Below are 17,402 nucleotides of genomic sequence, written 5' to 3' on the forward strand. Positions count from 1 at the left end.
GGACCCTGCATTCACTATATCAGGTCTCCCCAGACCCTGCATTCACTATATCAGGTCTCCCCAGACCCTGCATTCACTATATCAGGTCTCCCCAGACCCTGCATTCACTATATCTGGTCTCCCCGGACCCTGCATTCACTATATCTGGTCTCCCTGGACCCTGCATTCACTATATCTGGTCTCCCCGGACCCTGCATTCACTATATCTGGTCTCCCCGGACCCTGCATTCACTATATCTGGTCTCCCAGGACCCTGCATTCACTATATCTGGTCTCCCAGGACCCTGCATTCACTATATCTGCTCTCCCCAGACCCTGCATTCACTATATCCGCTCTCCCCAGACCCTTCATTCACTGTATCCGATCTCCCTGGACCCTGCATTCACTATATCTGGTCTCCCCGGACCCTTCATTCACTATATCTGGTCTCCCCGGACCCTGCATTCACTATATCTGGTCTCCCCGGACCCTGCATTCACTATATCTGGTCTCTCACAGTACACACAACATGGAAATGCAATTATTTTAGTAAATATATGCAGCACCCTCTTAGATAACTAGGGGGAGCTAGTGCTGAATTGTTAGAGCCTGAGTTGCAGCCTGTGGTGATAATCAGAGGGGAGTCAAATTCAGGTCAGAGCTGAGAGGCTCTGCAGGCCAATTCCCTGATACCTCCCCCCTGCTCTAGAATCTTGGAGAAGATTCAAGAAGCAGTGGGCAGGGGTGAGGAGGGGCTGGCCTGCACACATGAAGGACCTTGGCCAATCCCCAAGCAGGAGGCTTGACATGGGCCAGGCAGCCTTCAAATGTGGTGGAGCCTGCTCAGCAGCGGGAGAATTCCAGTGGAAGATGAAGTGAGAGCAGTGGTGTATTTAGGTTTTGTGCTGCCCTAGGCAACACGAAAATCGGGTGCTCCCCACGAAGAGAGCCTGACATTGACCAACAACACCCCTGCCCACCCCCCTGAGAGAGCCTTCCACTAATACCACCCCCCTTTCACAGCGAAAGAGAGAAAGACACCTTCACCGCTCTGGACAACCCCCGGAATGAGAGTCAGGCTCTCCATGCACCATCAAGCAGCCCGCAACCTCTCTCGAATCTCAGAAGAGAATTTTTGCTGTCCAAAGAGAATTGTACATATTTCCAGGGAGATTGTCACCTGTTGTCGTTCCTTCCTGTCCCATATATCTCTTACCCAATCCAAGTTCAATTCCCCTAATAAAAAAAAAAACAAAAAACAAAAAACAAAGATTGGTTACTGTATCCTGGATGCAAGTCTGTGTGGAAAATGTGTGTTGCCTGACTTTGCAGGACTATAGGGGGACCCAAAACTCAGCAACTGCTGGGGTAGTGCTATATATGAGCTGCTAAATACCATGTCTCATCAGCAGTATATAGCAGTCTTGTGACTTCTATCAGTGTCTAGCAGAGCACTGGTTAAAGCTTGTCGGAGGAGTTTTCATTCTCGTCTGACTGTCCCTTGAGGCTGCGTGACCCCTGACCTTTTGTCTGGACAGTGCTGATTGGTCCTGTGCTGATGCTCCCTCTATTAAAAAAAAACAAACAAAAAAACTCTCTAGCAACACACACCAAACTGAGTATGTGCAAAGTGCCTTCTAGGACTCTGTATTATCAGCAGGTGAGTTGGGGGACTGTTGAAGAAGGGGAGGATCAGAGAAGACAGGATCAAGCAGCCTTTTTACACAGCACGCAGGATTAACCCCTTAGGTTCCACAGTGAGTATAACTAGCATGCTTGGCTGCATACACAGACTGATTGTACTGTTGTGGGTTTCAATTATTATGATTATTATTTGTTTTTAATTTCTGTTTGTGTCCCCTTTGGAAAGATCCACACACTTTCTGTGCCCATTCTAATCCCATGCTCCTCAACAGGGTTTTGTTGGGATCCCCCCCCCCCGGGGTCTGCAGAGCATAAGATCCAGTTTGCCCTGGATCAGCATCATGAGTTGCCATGGTGGACCCTGGCTAGGCACGAGCACTGATAGTCAGTCATATGTTGCTGTGGTGAAGGCGGCTGGCTCACCCGCACCATGACAATAAATGACTCTGATATGATAAGGGGACTCTGATGTGTTGGGAGATTCTGATATATAAGAGAGCCTCCAATATGATGTGGGGGGGGGGAGGGGGAATGACGCATATGATGTGATAGGGTGAACTCTGACATGAAGGGGAACCTCTGGCATGAAGGGGGGTTATATGATGGCGGGGGTCTCTGACTTGAAGGAGGGCATGTGATGTGAAGGGGGAACCTCTGATGTTATGGGGGCTTCTGATGTATAGGGAGGACTCTGATGTTATGGGGGACTCTGAAATCATGAAGGGCGTCTGATGTAGGAGGCTTTTGTTGTGATAGGGTGAACTCTGATATGAAAGGGAATGTCTGACATGAAGCCAGGGTTATGATATGATGGGAGGCTTCTGATTTGATGGGGGAACCTCTGATGTACAGGAGGGTTTCTGATGTGATGTGGCACCTCTGATGTGAAGGGGGGGGCTTCTGATGTGACAGGGACACATTTGATGTGAGGGGGAATTCTGATGTGACAGGGGCACATCTGATGTAAAGGGGGGATTCTGATGTGATGGGGGCACCTTTGATGTGAAGGGGGGGGCTTCTGGTGTGATGGGGGCACCTCTAATGTGATGGGGATTTCTGATGTGATGGGGGGCACATCTGATGTGAAGGGGGGCTTCTGATGTGATGGGAGCACCTCTGATGTGATGGGGTGGGGGGCCACATCCTATGTGAAGGGGGGCTTCTGATGTGATGGGGGACACATCCTATGTGAAGGGGGGTTTCTGATGTGATGGGGCACCTCTGATGTGAAGGAGGGTTTATGATGTGATGTGGGCACTTCTGATGTGAAGGGGGGTTTCTAATGTGATGGGGGGCACTTCTAATGTGAAGGGGGGGGCTTCTGATGTGATGGGGCACATCAGATGTGAAGGGGGGATTCTGATGTGACGGGCACATTTGATGTAAAGGGGGGCTTCTGGTGTGATGGGAGCACCTCTGATGTGATGGGGCACATCCTATGTGAAGGGGGGTTTCTGATGTGATGGGGGACACTTTTGATGTAAAGGGGGGCTACTGATGTGATGGGGCACATCCTATGTGATGGGGGTTTCTGATGTGATGGGGGGCACATCTGATGTGAAGGGGGGCTTCTTATATGATGTGGGCACATCTGATGTGACAGGGGTACCTCTGATGTGAAGGGGGGGGGCTTCTGATGTGATGGGGGCACCTCTGATGTGAAGGAGGGTTTCTGATGTGATGTGGGTACCTCTGATGTAAAGGGGGGTTTCTGATGTGATGTGGGTACCCCTGATGTGAAGGGGGGTTTCTGATGTGATGTGGCACCTCTGATGTGAAGGGGGGCTTCTGATGTGGCAGGGACACATTTGATGTGAAGGGGGGATTCTGATGTGACAGAGGCACATCTGATGTAAAGGGGGGATTCTGATGTGATGGGGGTACCCCTGATGTAAAGGGGAGTTTCTGATGTGATGGGGGCACCTCAGATGTGAAGGGGAGTTTCTGATGTGATGTGGGTACCCCTGATGTGAAGGGGGGTTTCTGATGTGATGTGGGTACCCCTGATGTGAAGGGGAGTTTCTGATGTGATGTGGGTACCCCTGATGTGAAGGAGGGTTTCTGATGTGATGTGGGCACCTCTGATGTGAAGGGGGGTTTCTGATGTGATGTGGGTACCCCTGATGTGAAGGGGGGTTTCTGATGTGATGTGGGCACTTCTTATGTGAAGGGGGGTTTCTGATGTGCAGCTGATGTGAAGGGGGGTTTCTGAGGTGATGTGTGCACTTTTGATGTGAAGGGGGGCTTCTGATGTGATGGAGGCACCTCTTATGTGAAGGGGGGCTTCTGATGTGATGGAGGCACCTCTTATGTGAAGGGGGGCTTCTGATGTGATGGAGGCATCTCTTATGTGAAGGGGGGCTTCTGATGTGATGGAGGCATCTCTTATGTGAAGGGGGGCTTCTGATGTGATGGAGGCACCTCTTATGTGAAGGGGGGCTTCTGATGTGATGGAGGCATCTCTTATGTGAAGGGGGGCTTCTGATGTGATGGGGGCACCTCTTATGTGAATTGGTTTCATTAAGGTGGCTGTGTACATAGTTACAGGGTCAGGCTTCTTATTGATAAGTAACATTTCACCTTTTAGACGGGGTACCTCATAATGTTGCATACACTTAAAGGGTGTATGTTTTAAAAAAGGTTGAGAACTGCTGCTCTAATCCTTCCCTGCTTTTAGTAAAAGTTTTCATTGCGTTCGATGTCCCCATTGGGGTCATATTCCACGACTTCCTGTCTCGCAGCACTTCCAGCTGACATAGGGATGACACTTTGGGGCTTATTTACTAAAACTGCATTGTGCACAATCTGGTGCAGCTCTCCATAGAAACCAATCAGCTTCCACGTTTACTTGTCACAGCTTAATTGAACAAGCTGGAATCTGATTGGTTACAATGCAGAGCTGCACCAGATTCTGAGTGCTCCAGTAAATCTCCATAATGTAAATCCAGCTATCTGGACAGAAGCCTTTATGTTCCTGGCATTGTGTACACATAGGGGTATATTTATAGGGCAGTGAATCTGACATTCAACAAAAGATACAAAAAGGCTACAACTTTATTGCAAGTGGTGCAAGCCAGACCCCCTTCTGCTCATTCAACATGTTTTCATGGGGCTGCATAACTACTGGGAAAAAACTTTGTTTTAGGAATAGGAAAGGGTCTGGAGATGGACACTTCGGAAGGGTGTTGATCCTGGTCCCCTACTGTGTTCTTTGGTTCTTCCCCAGACCCCTCCATTACTACAAGACACAGCTGTGGTATAGAGATCAACAGATCAAACCACTCACAGCAGCAGGGGACCACAAAATTGACACTCCCAGAAGTGTCAAATACTGAGAAGTGTTGGGGCAGTGATTTCTCTTCATTCTATCTAGGGGACCCTTTTATATTCAGATTTATTTTAGCAACAGAGTCACTTTTAAGTCAATTCAAATCTAATTTGTTACAATCGTTATCCGCTGTTAGCACACCATCGTTGTTCTTTGCAGTGTTTCACAGAATGTGCACATGGAAATACTGATTGCCTCGTCTTTATTCTTTGCCAGTTATGTATATATTCAGATTAGAATATTGGATGCACAGGGGGCAAGCAATCTTGGTGATAAATATTTTATGACATTAGCACATCCTTACCAATAAATGTTTTTCCAGGATATCATAAGTGCTGAATTCATCCATAAACTGGAAGCCTTACTGCAACGTGCGTACCGCCTTCAAGAGGAGTTTCAGGCCTCATTTGGGGCATCCGATCCAGCATCATTGGCTAATGACATTGGTAAGTAAATGTACAACTAGTAGAACTGCTGGAAGTCTATTGTTATATTTGTTTCCACATTTACCTGCACAGCAAATATCCAACACCCCATTAAAACCAATGGGAGGCTCTCCGCTCCCACAGCTAATCGTGGTCCCTTGCATGGAATCGCTCAGGGGTAGGCAACCTTTCAGAGGTTGAGATATAACTTCACAACACAAAAAAAAACAAAAATAAAAAAACCTAACTATCAAGCCCCCCCATAAAAAGACAGCATAAAGAACACATAGTGTTACAGTAGTGCCCCCTGCCCCCCTTTACATCACTCCCCCCACAGTAGTATCCTCTGCACCCCTTCATATCACCCACCACAGTAGTACCCCTCCCCCCCCATACAGTGTCCTCTGCTCCCCCATAGCAATGTCCTCTGCCCCCTTCACATCATTCTCCCACTGTAGTGTCTTCTGCCCCCCACAGTATTGTCTTGTACCACCTCCCCCCCCATGCAGTGTCCTCTGCTCCATTCACATCACCCACCACAGTAGTGTCCCATACACCACCCCCCCATGCAGTGTCCTCTAACCCCTCCCCTCACACAAAGCAATGACCTCTGCTCCCCCATAGCAATGTCCTCTGCCCCCTCCCCCCACAGTCGTGACCTGTACCCCCTCCCCCACTGTAGCATCCTCTGCTCCCCCATAGCAATATCCTGTGCCCCCCTCCCCCCACAGTAGTGTCCTGTACCTCCCCCCCCCATGCAGTGTCCTCTAACCCCTCCCCCCACACAAAGCAGTGACCTCTGCTCCCCCATAGCAATGTTCTCTGCCCCCTCCCCCCACAGTCATGACCTGTACCCCCTCCCCCACTATAGCGTCCTCTGCTCCCCCATAGCAATATCCTCTGCGCCCCTCCCCCCACAGTAGTGTCCTGTACCCCCCCCCCCCATGCAGTGCCCTCTGTCCCCTTTAAAACCCCACCCCCCACAAAGCATTGTCCTCTGCCCTCCTTCACATCACCCCCCCCCTCCCCTGTGAAGTTTCCCCTACTCCCCGTAGCAATGTACTCTGCCCTTTCAACATCACCCCCCTCAACTGTAGTGTCTCCTGCCCCCCTCCCCCAACAGTATTGTCTTGTACCAACCCCCCAATGCAGTGTCCTCTGCCCCCTTCACATCACCCACCATAGTAGTGTCACATACCCCCCTCCCCCATTCAGTGTCCTCTGCCCCCTTCACATCACCCACCATAGTAGTGTCACGTACCCCCCTCCCCCATTCAGTGTGCTCTGCTCCCTTCACATCACCCCCTCCCCCACTGTAATGTCCTCTGCTCCTCCATAGCAATATCCTCTGCCCCCTTCACAGCACTCTCCTATTGTAGTGTCCTGTACCCCCCCACCCCCCATGCAGTGTCCTCTACCCCCACACAAAGCAGTGTCCTCTGCTTCCTCTCATGTCACCCCTCCCCCATAGCAATGTCTTCTGCCCCTTCCCTCCACATTAGTGTCCTTTACCCCTCCCCCACTGTAGTGTCCTCTGCTCCCCCATAGCAATATCTTCTGCCCCCTCCCCCCACAGTAGAGTCCTGTACCTCCTGCCCCACTATAGTGTCCTCTGCTCCCCCATAGCAATGTCCTCTGCCCCCCAAAGTAGTGTCCTGTATCCCCCTCCATGCAGTTTCCTTTGTCCCCTTTACAACCCCCCCAGTGATTCCACGCCTAAGAATGGGTCCCTGTGCCGACGATAAATGTTGCTTTTCTATGTGATCATACAATATTAAAAAACTTTGCACCTTTGAAAGAAGCTTGACGGCATGCTGATGACATATTTCATCTCCGTTGTACGCTGTGACCAGTGGGGAGTCGTTGCAGCACCCTACTAATCATGTGGTCAATTCCAGTATGGAGTGTGAGTGAACTATACCGCACATTCATTTGAATAGGGCACGTTTGGCGGCGGTGTCATCTGCCAAAAGCATCATGCGGTGCAAAATTTGCTGCAACGTGATCACAGAAATGTATACAGACATGTCTGCTGACAATGTTAGTGGATTAACTACCTGTTTTTCTACCACCCTTCACAGAACAATCGAAAATGTGAACAGATGCTGTACACCCTCCCCACCCATGGGTCCCTTGTGTACTTGCCTTTGGGGATGCTAAGCTGTCAGTGCCCACACAACTGATCAGTGGTCTGGGGATTTGAAATCCTCACTCTTCTCCTGCTCCCATGTGCAGCACTTCTGGGATGGACCAGAGCAATTCTGATTGGTCAGCGCCTGCACAGTGAATTGCACTGGTCCACCCCAGGAGAGCTGCCCAGAGAGGACGAATAAGAATGGGGATTTTAAACGCCTGGGTCAGCTGACAGCTCAGCATTCCTGGAGGTAAGTACAGTGGGGACCGTGGGGGGCTGCATGGTGTTAGTTCACCTTTTTAATTTTTTCTGTAAAGGTGAACACTTTAACCTTTCTTTGGGGTGGTAGAAAAACAAGCAGTTAATCCACAAGTTTTCTGTAAAGGTGATCTAAAACTTTAACGTATCTGTATTCCAGTTGGGTATTTAGCTGTTTTGCTGGAGCTCCTCCTAATTCTAACACCAGCCAGAGACCAAGGAGAATTAGGAAGCTTTAATGACAGTTTCTCCATTTATCATTGTTGTAGTGGGAAGTAGAGAAGCAGCCAGAGATGGTGTACTGGAGTCTGGATAGTGTTAATTTGGCATTCTCTGCCAGCAGAAATGTTTAGTCTGGGAGACGAGTAATGTGTTTATGAGACATGTAAAGTGGGTGAATCAGAGCGACATGACATCCAATGACCGCTGCTGTGTATGCTTCATATCGCAGGCAGAGGAGCGCAATGCAGAAATAGAGCTGACTATCATAATGAGAACATCAGTATGAGCTAAAGTTTAAAATAAAACCTGAACATGCTTTCCATTATATGTGCCTGCTCTGTATTTGTGAAATATCTGTGAACTCCACCCAAAATTAAGAACACTGTTTTGAATGGAGACCTCATAGCTCATATCTTTACTGCTCAGAGTAACAGTGTTTATCGATAGTTTAGTTTATATAAAAAATCATGTATTCATTGAATATACACTACATTGCCAAAAGCATTGGGCCTCCTGCCTTTACACACACATGAACTTTAATGGCATCCCAGTCTTAGTCCGTAGGGTTCAATATTGAGTTGGCCCCGCCCTTTGCAGCTATAACAGCTTCAACTCTTCTGGGAAGGCCGTCCACAAGGTTTAGGAGGGTGTCTATGGGAAGAAATGCGCACTAACCAGAAGCGTATAGGTAATACGCATGTGAATAAATATCCTGAATATTCCCCTCTCCTTTCTGGTCTGATCACGGGAATAGCTGGAAAGAATGAAGATCAAGCGCCCTCGTGTGGTGAAGATGTGGTCCAGCAGGTCAGAGAAATCTTTGCCAAGATGTAGTTCCCCCTCTCAGGAGCTGACACAGGAATCACTCAGGGCTGTAAAGGTTGAAGAAGCTCCTCGCAGGAGACACAGGGAAATACTCATAGTGTAGTAGGTAACTGACTTTATTAGAAAAGCATGGGTGCATAGTACAATCACAATGGTGCCAAGTATGGGTGAACACACTGACCCTTTAAATACAAAGATGGCCACCGGGCCTCCACGTGGCATCGGCGGCGTAGTGTCAACGGCGTCCTGGGCTCCAACTGACTCGTTTCGTGAGCACGCACTTCTTCAGAGGTAGAGCATAGGCTATGTAGTTGGAATAGGAAGGGACCAACCCCAAATTGTTCCCACAAAGCATGAAATTGTCCAAAATGTCTTGGTATGCTGACACTTTAAGAGTTCCCTTCACAGGAACTAGGGGGCCAAGACCAACCCCTGAAAAGCAGCCCCACACCATAATCCCCCCTCCACCAAAGTCTACACTTGGCACAATGCAGTCAGGCAAGTGCCGTTCTCCTGGCATCCGCCAAACCCAAACAAGTCCATCGGATTGCCAGACAGAGAAGCGTGATTGGTCACTCCAGAGAACACATCTCCACTGCTCTAGAGCCCAGTAGACTTCACCCCTGCATCATCTCCAAGATACGGCCATTCTTAACCTCTGAAACTACTAAGCAGCTTATTCACTCCCTGGTTATCTCTTGCCTTGACTATTGTAACTCCCTCCTCATTGGCCGACCTCATCGCAGGCTATCCCCTCTTCAGTCTATCATGAATGCTGCTGCCAGACTCATCCACCTTACTAATCGTTCCATATCTGCCATCCCTCTTTGCCAATCCCTCCACTGGCTTCCCATTGCCCAACAAATAAAATTCAGAACATTAACAATAACACATAAAGTCATTTATAACTCTGCCCCAAATTACATCACCAATCTTGTCTCCAAATTTCACCTAAACCATCCTTTCCGCTCTTCCTGCTCTCTAGCTCCCTTGTCTCCTCCTCCCATGCTAGTATCCAGGACTTCTCCAGAGCCTCCCCCATCCTCTGGAACTCTCTACCCCAATCTATCCGACTATCGCCTACTCTGCCCACTTTTAGGCGACCTCTGAAAACCTATCACTTCAGGAAAGCTTATCATGCCTTCAGCTAATCTTCTATTCCTCTTACCAGTCCATCCCCCACAGTTATTACCTTTTGTACCACCAGCCCCTCCCTCTTAGATTGTAAGCTCCAAGGATCAGGGCCCTCCTAACCCTCTTGTATTGAACTGTATTGTTGCTGTATTGTCTCCCTTTATTTTGTAAAGCGCTGAGCAAACTGTTGGTGCTATATAAATCCTGTATAATAATAATAATATATTGTACATTCCCATCAGTCCCTAACCCTCAAGGGGCGTACAATCTAAGGTCCCTAACTCACATTCATACATACACATACTAGGGCCAATATAGATAGGATCCAATTAACCTACCAGCATGTCTTTGGAGTGTGGGAAGAAACCGGAGTACCCGGAGGAAACCCACGTGGACACAGTGAGAACATGCAAACTACAGGCCGGTGGTGCAGTGGTTGGGATTCAAACCAATGACCCTAGTACTGCCGGGCGGAAGTGCGAACCATTTAGCACCTTTCTCAAAGCACTTTATCTGTATTTGGGGCAGATGGTTAGCCAGCCATCTTTGATGGGCTAAGATCTGATTAACCTACCAGCATGTCTTTGGAGTGTGAGAGGGAACCAGAGTACCCAGAGGAAACCCATGCAGGCACAGAAAGAACATACAAACTTCATGCAGATGGTATCCTGACTGGATCTCAAACCTTGGACCCTAGTGATAAAAGTACCAACCACTGAGCTAATCTGCTTCTTGTTGATTCGTATCTGGCTGTGATAGTTACATTAGAACTGGTTTAATATTTACTTGATCCTTTTTAAAAGATGTTATGAAGTTTAGACCCATATCTAACCACAGGTGGTCCTCTAAAACTGTGACTTGGCTTCCAGGAGTCCCCAGGCTAAGAAAACCACTGCAAACCATGGGAAAATAGAGGGTATGACTTGAGACCCCTTCCCCTTCCAAAAGGATCTGTTATGAAAATTGGATCAGAAGGTCCATTGATTAGTCAGGACATTTTCTAGCAGATGCTGGTGAATTATTAATTGGTTTAGCACATGCTGGTAATGAAGTGTTTGCTCACGTGTGTCTGTGTGTGCTGGGGAGGGGAGTACATTGTCCAGGTCCTCTTAAAATCCTAGCAGCTGACAACATATCCTATAAATAGTTGAAGATAGATCTGAATAGTGCATCTGCTTCAGATGGCGGAGTCGTATGTATTCTTAGCCCCCACATAAGAGGAGAGTCATCCAGAGCTGAGCTTAAATCTATTATAAAACTGACTGATTGAAACTAATCCTACAATGAGAGCGTACATTGGCAGAATTAAAAAAAACACACACAAAATGATCAATGGATCCAGAAATACAGGAAGGTAAAGTTACCGTTTTTTTCGCTCCATAAGACGCACCTGACCATAAGACGTGCCTAGGTTTTAGAGGTGAAAAACAAGAAAAAAAAAATATTCTGAACCAATGGACTGCAGACACAGTACAGGAGATGACCAGAGACTGCGGACACAGTACAGGAGATGACCAGAGACTGCGGACACAGTACAGGAGATGACCAGAGACTGCGGACACCGTACAGGAGATGACCAGAGACTGCGGACACAGTACAGGAGATGACCAGAGACTGCGGACACAGTGCAGGAGATGACCAGAGACTGCGGACACAGTGCAGGAGATGACCAGAGACTGCGGACACAGTGCAGGAGATGACCAGAGACTGCGGACACAGTGCAGGAGATGACCAGAGACTGCGGACACAGTGCAGGAGATGACCAGAGACTGCGGACACAGTGCAGGAGATGACCAGAGACTGCGGACACAGTGCAGGAGATGACCAGAGACTGCGGACACAGTGCAGGGGATGACCAGAGACTGCGGACACAGTGCAGGGGATGACCAGAGACTGCGGACACAATGCAGGGGATGACCAGAGACTGCGGACACAGTGCAGGGGATGACCAGAGACTGCGGACACAGTGCAGGGGATGACCAGAGACTGCGGACACAGTGCAGGGGATGACCAGAGACTGCGGACACAGTGCAGGGGATGACCAGAGACTGCGGACACAGTGCAGGGGATGACCAGAGACTGCGGACACAGTGCAGGGGATGACCAGAGACTGCGGACACAGTGCAGGGGATGACCAGAGACTGCGGACACAGTGCAGGGGATGACCAGAGACTGCGGACACAGTGCAGGGGATGACCAGAGACTGCGGACACAGTGCAGGGGATGACCAGAGACTGCGGACACAGTGCAGGGGATGACCAGAGACTGCGGACACAGTGCAGGGGATGACCAGAGACTGCGGACACAGTGCAGGGGATGACCAGAGACTGCGGACACAGTGCAGGGCATGACCAGAGACTGCGGACACAGTGCAGGGGATGACCAGAGACTGCGGACACAGTGCAGGTGATGACCAGAGACTGCGGACACAGTGCAGGGGATGACCAGAGACTGCGGACACAGTGCAGGGGATGACCAGAGACTGCGGACACAGTGCAGGGAATGACCAGAGACTGCGGACCTTTGGGGAGGGAGGGGGAATGGGTACCTGAATTTGACAGGTACCCGCTCCCACTTCCGCGGAGTTGTCCTTCCCTCTTCTTCCCGGGCCGGCTTCTGTGACAGCCGGGTGCCCACTGCGCATGTGCGAGAAGCGCTGCGCTTTGTGAATGGCCCGGCGCCTTCTGGGACCTTTCATGTGTCCCAGAAGACACCGGATCATTCACAAAGCGCAGCACATGCGCAGTGGGCACCCGGCTGTCACAGAAGCCAGCGCGGGAAGACTGTGCAGCGCTGGAGCGAGGAACAGGTAAGGCCCTGCAGGAGACAACAGCTGAGCGGCCGGCCCGGTATTCTGACATGGTGGCCGCAAAAATACCGGACCGGCCGCTTTATATTCGCTCCATAAGACGCACTGACATTTTCCCCCCTTTTTTGGGGGGAAAAAAGTGCGTCTTATGGAGCGAAAAATACGGTATATGGAAATTTCACTTTTTTTCTCAAGTTGGGCCCCGTACCCTTGAAACTCCTGAGGTTCCCTGTCAGAGGAGCCGCTCATCATATTCAAAGATCAAACTGGAGACTTTGGAGATGGAGCCTTAGGGCCAGTCTTGACTTTTATAGGCAAAGTCAAGATTTGCATAAAATGTCAGCTGCTTCTATCGGTAATTTACATTTTGTTTTCATGGCAACCTCTGCTATCATTGAAAATATGTTCATTATACTGGACCGTTTAACAGCATGCCATTGTCAGTATTCCTGGCACACAGTGGATATCCACTGGAGTTTTGGAATTTTATATACGTACTGTATACTTTCCGACCCATACCATTGAAATGTCAAAGTGTATGTTACCCCAACATTTCATATTTCTGATATTTGTCTGTGTTAACATGTACTATTAAAAAGTATCCTGTTCTTTTTCTCTTCCCCCCCCCCCCTTTCCTATTTCAAATTGACCACACCAAACCTAGACGCATATCTATCCCAGTGTGGTGTGTTTTCTTCTTTGCATTCTACTTGAGAGCACAGCCTATCTGTACTCTAATAGTCAGACTTGTGCTGACATGCCCCCCTCACAGATAATCACTGGGAAGGTTTGAGTACTGCTGTTTCTCAGCCTCCTGCTAACATGCGCCCTTTACAGCTCCTTATTGGGAAGATCAGTGTCCTGTTGTTTCTTTGCCTCCAGCTAACACACACTCCTGCACATGCCCCCCTTCACAGATAATCACTGGGAAGGTTTGTGTACTGTTGTTTTTCAGCCTCCTGCTAACATGCCCCCTTTACAGCTCGTCATTAGGAAGATCAGTGTTCTGTTCTTTCTTTGCCTCCAGCTAACACACACTCCTGCACATGCCTCCCTTCACAGATAATCACTGGGAAAGTTTGTGTACTGCTGTTTTTCAGCCTCCTGCTCAGGGGCGGACTGACCATTTGGAAACTTGGGCACTGCCCGAGGGCCTGGGGTCAGTAGGGGGCCCCATGAGATGCCCCTGGTACCTTTTTCATAGGTTTTTTTGAGTTTGGGCAAGGACACAGGGGCCCCATGATCCCCTATTGCCCGGGGGCCCCATGAGTTGTCAGTCCGCCCCTGCTCCTGCTAACATGTCCCCTTTACAGCTCATCATTGGGAAGATCAGTGTTCTGTTGTTTTTTTGCCTCCAGCTGATACGCACTCCTGCACAGAACTTCCAAATAAATATCAGTGTACTATTGTTTCTCTGCCTTTTGCTGACAAGCTTCCCCCCATACAGCTTGTCACGGCACATTTCTTTGTCTGCATTTTACACTGGACTGTGCCTATGCTCTGTTCAATCTGCTGTTGCCACGCTCCCCTCCCCAACCTGCCAGACGTAACAAGAAGCCTCCACCCCTACCTAAACTGAATGGGTTGTTTTACCAAGTAAAGGTTCACATATACTTTACCGCGGGGAGGAGCAGGGCCTAATCTTCACTTGGGCAAAATCAAGGTCCAATGTGCAGCCTGAGTCTGAGGTCCAGGGGGTCCCACTGACATCAAACTGAAGATGAATACATGTTCTTCAAGCCACCATAAGCTGCTAGTATTTAAGAATTAAAGATGAATTTTAGGCATGGTATATTTTTACATAATGACATTGGTCCTACTTGGACCGATGGAACTGTGCATATTCCATACCTAGCCGATCCCCCTGGGAGCTTGAAATCACGAACATAGACACCGCTACTGCAATCATCTCCACTTGCTTATGGGTTCCGTGCCAAGCAGCTGCCCTGCTGCACTTTGAACACAGGAGGTCAGCCACTCGGCACGGACATGATTTACATCTTCTCAATAAATGCAAAGCATTTTCTTGAATGGACAAGGTGGAGAGGCGTGCTGTGGTGTCCTGTATTCACATTGCAGCAGGACAGCCACTGAGCACAGGACCTGGAAGCACTGGAGTAGCAGGGATTTCTACTATAGGGATTTGCAGCTTCCAGGGGGAACAGCCAGGTATGGTATATACATAGTTACATTGGTCCAACTTGAGTGTAACATGGATGTTGGTCCAAGCTGGACCAGTGTAACAATGCATAAAATATCTATACCTGGAATTCCTCTTTAAAGTTTCTTTAGAAATGTTTTTAATCAATTAAAATTCATTTTTTAAGGAAGTCTGTTGGGTGCTTAACCTGTGGCCCTCCAGCTGCCACAGAACTACAAGTCCCATCATGCCTCTGCCTTTGAGAGTCATGCTTGTAACTGTCAGCAGGAAATTCAACAGAACGGGAATGTTGGAAAACTTTTGTTGATCAGAATATTCTGACAATGGAGGCGTCTCACTGCTAGAATACAATGGCACAGCGTGGGAGGATTCCTCCATCTGCCTCTTGCAGTGCCTCACGGGATTTGTAGTTCCAAAACAGCTGGAGGGCCACAGGTTGAGCACCCAGGCAGGTTGTAACCCATTTCTTTTTTTTTAATAAAGGAGTTCTATGATCACAGCATAAACTTTCATTTTATAACATCACCATTGTAATAGCAATACAAACAATAGTTATATTTGACATTTAACAATGTACAAGTCTCCTTTCACGTTGTCTGCCTGTCTACTGGTCAACTCTTTCCACAACTTCCTGGATTCCCTGCTTGCTTTGCAGCTTCTCCTCTGCTGTTTACTTTCCATTTCTAAGAACCACATATCCCTTGGTACCTTGCTGCCTGCAAGCAGTGATTCCTGTACTGACTCTGCCTCCTGAAACTCCTCCTCTCAGCTCCTCTGTAGTTCAGAAGGCAGGCTCTGTGATATGTGTGACACAGCAGTGCCTAATCACAGAACATAGTGCCTATGTGTCACAGAATTCAAGGAAATGTGCGGGATCTTCACAGAGTAATTTACAAATTTTAAGATTTTTCATATTAATAGGAGTAGGCTAGAAAGAATTGAAATACAATGTGGAAATAAGTATTTAATTTTGCATTTTGACGTTTATTAAACGTTCACATCTGACAAATTAATCCCAATCACAACAAGGCACAAGATATTGTTGCTTATTTATAGCTTTTCAAATTATATGTCCTGTCTAAAATTGCCCATAGATGGAATGAATTTCACTGCTGAATTGGCCAAATATCAATTCATCTATAGCTGTCCCCATTCAATAGAATGTTGGAAAACTTTTGTTGATCAGAATATTCTGACAATGGAGGCATCTCACTGCTAGAATACAATGGCACAGCGTGGGAGGATTCTTCCATCCACCTTGCATGTGTTGTGGGAATCCATTGATATTTGTTTTGATCAGCTTGATGGCTGATTGAAAATAGACCAGGCATAGACCAGGCATCTATGGCCAGCCTAACCGTAGACAACTCCAGATTTTTGTTTTCTACCACCTATGCTAAAGAAGCCTCGACTGTCTTCTCAGCTTTAGCTTTTCTTTGTAACTGGGGTCTATCATTCCTTAAATTCAAAGCTAAGACAGGCCATAGATGGTGCAAATTTCTTTCCTGCAAATACAAGGCACAGGAAAGAAGTAGGCTTGATTCCACCATCAACACAGACAGTGTTGACAAAGGAATCCCTCCTGCCGAGCCATTGTGTTCTCCTGATGGGGATGCCGCCCCTCCGCCTGGAGAAGACCTTGATATTCGCATGTAAAATCCAGCAGGCTGGTTGTACCCAAGTTGATTGATCGATCAACTTGGGTACATTTAGCCTTGCCCCTACATGATTCGCATTTCACCTGGTTCCTGCTGAACCGGCCGAGATTTGAACTGTCCGTGGCCGGATTTAGTTTAAAGTGTAAATGGGATGGAGCAGCCTTTAGGGACCAGTGCCCTGTACTGCCATGGGAGGGAATGCCATCCTGTTCGTTTGGGCTGCACATGCAAGCATCAACTATGCTGTAAGTAAAATTATACTTTGAGTTTAGTTTTGAACTTTCCTCCAGTTAGTTTAAGGTCATGTCCCCGTGTTCTTGCTATTGGTTTCATGTTGAAAATACTGCCCTCCTGAACCTCTTGCATGCCCTTGATGTATTTTAAAAGTTTCAATCATGTCTCCCCTTTCACTTCTTCCTCCAGACTGTACACGTTAAGTTTCTGAAGTCAATCTTGATATGTTCTTTTGGGATGTACATGCACAATGTGTACTCCCTTCTGTCTCAGCTGCTAAGGTCATCAGTGGCTGCAACAGCAATGGCTCCATCCTAAGTAATTGTAGGGATGCCAATGGGACCAGTCCCTTCTAGTACCACAGGCGCACCATCCCGTTCTTAGGAAAACGTACACAATGTATGTGTGCATTCCCAATCTCATCTGCTGAGGTCATCAGTGGATGCAGCCGCAATGGCTCCATCTCGAGTTATTGTAGGGATGGAACAGCCAATGGGTCCAGCGCCTCCTAATACCACAAGAGCACCATCCTGTTTTTTTGAGCCGCACATGCACAGTGTGTATTCTCTCCTATCTCATCTGCTGAGGTC

At 48.2% G+C, this 17,402-nt stretch overlaps 1 protein-coding gene across 1 annotated transcript in view; it reads left to right on the forward strand.

The window, feature by feature from the left end:
- Positions 1-17,402, forward strand: part of MIGA1 (mitoguardin 1) — an 88,885-nt gene that overhangs the window by 21,476 nt on the left and 50,007 nt on the right. The window contains exon 7 of the mRNA XM_089692190.1: positions 5,275-5,398. Coding sequence (XP_089548316.1) covers positions 5,275-5,398 — 124 coding nt within the window. The remainder of the gene's footprint in view (positions 1-5,274; positions 5,399-17,402) is intronic.

This window comes from Staurois parvus, unplaced genomic scaffold (assembly GCF_062004578.1).
Source record: "Staurois parvus isolate SC_StPar_1 unplaced genomic scaffold, SC_StPar_1.0 ptg000578l, whole genome shotgun sequence".
Taxonomy (NCBI): domain Eukaryota; kingdom Metazoa; phylum Chordata; class Amphibia; order Anura; family Ranidae; genus Staurois; species Staurois parvus.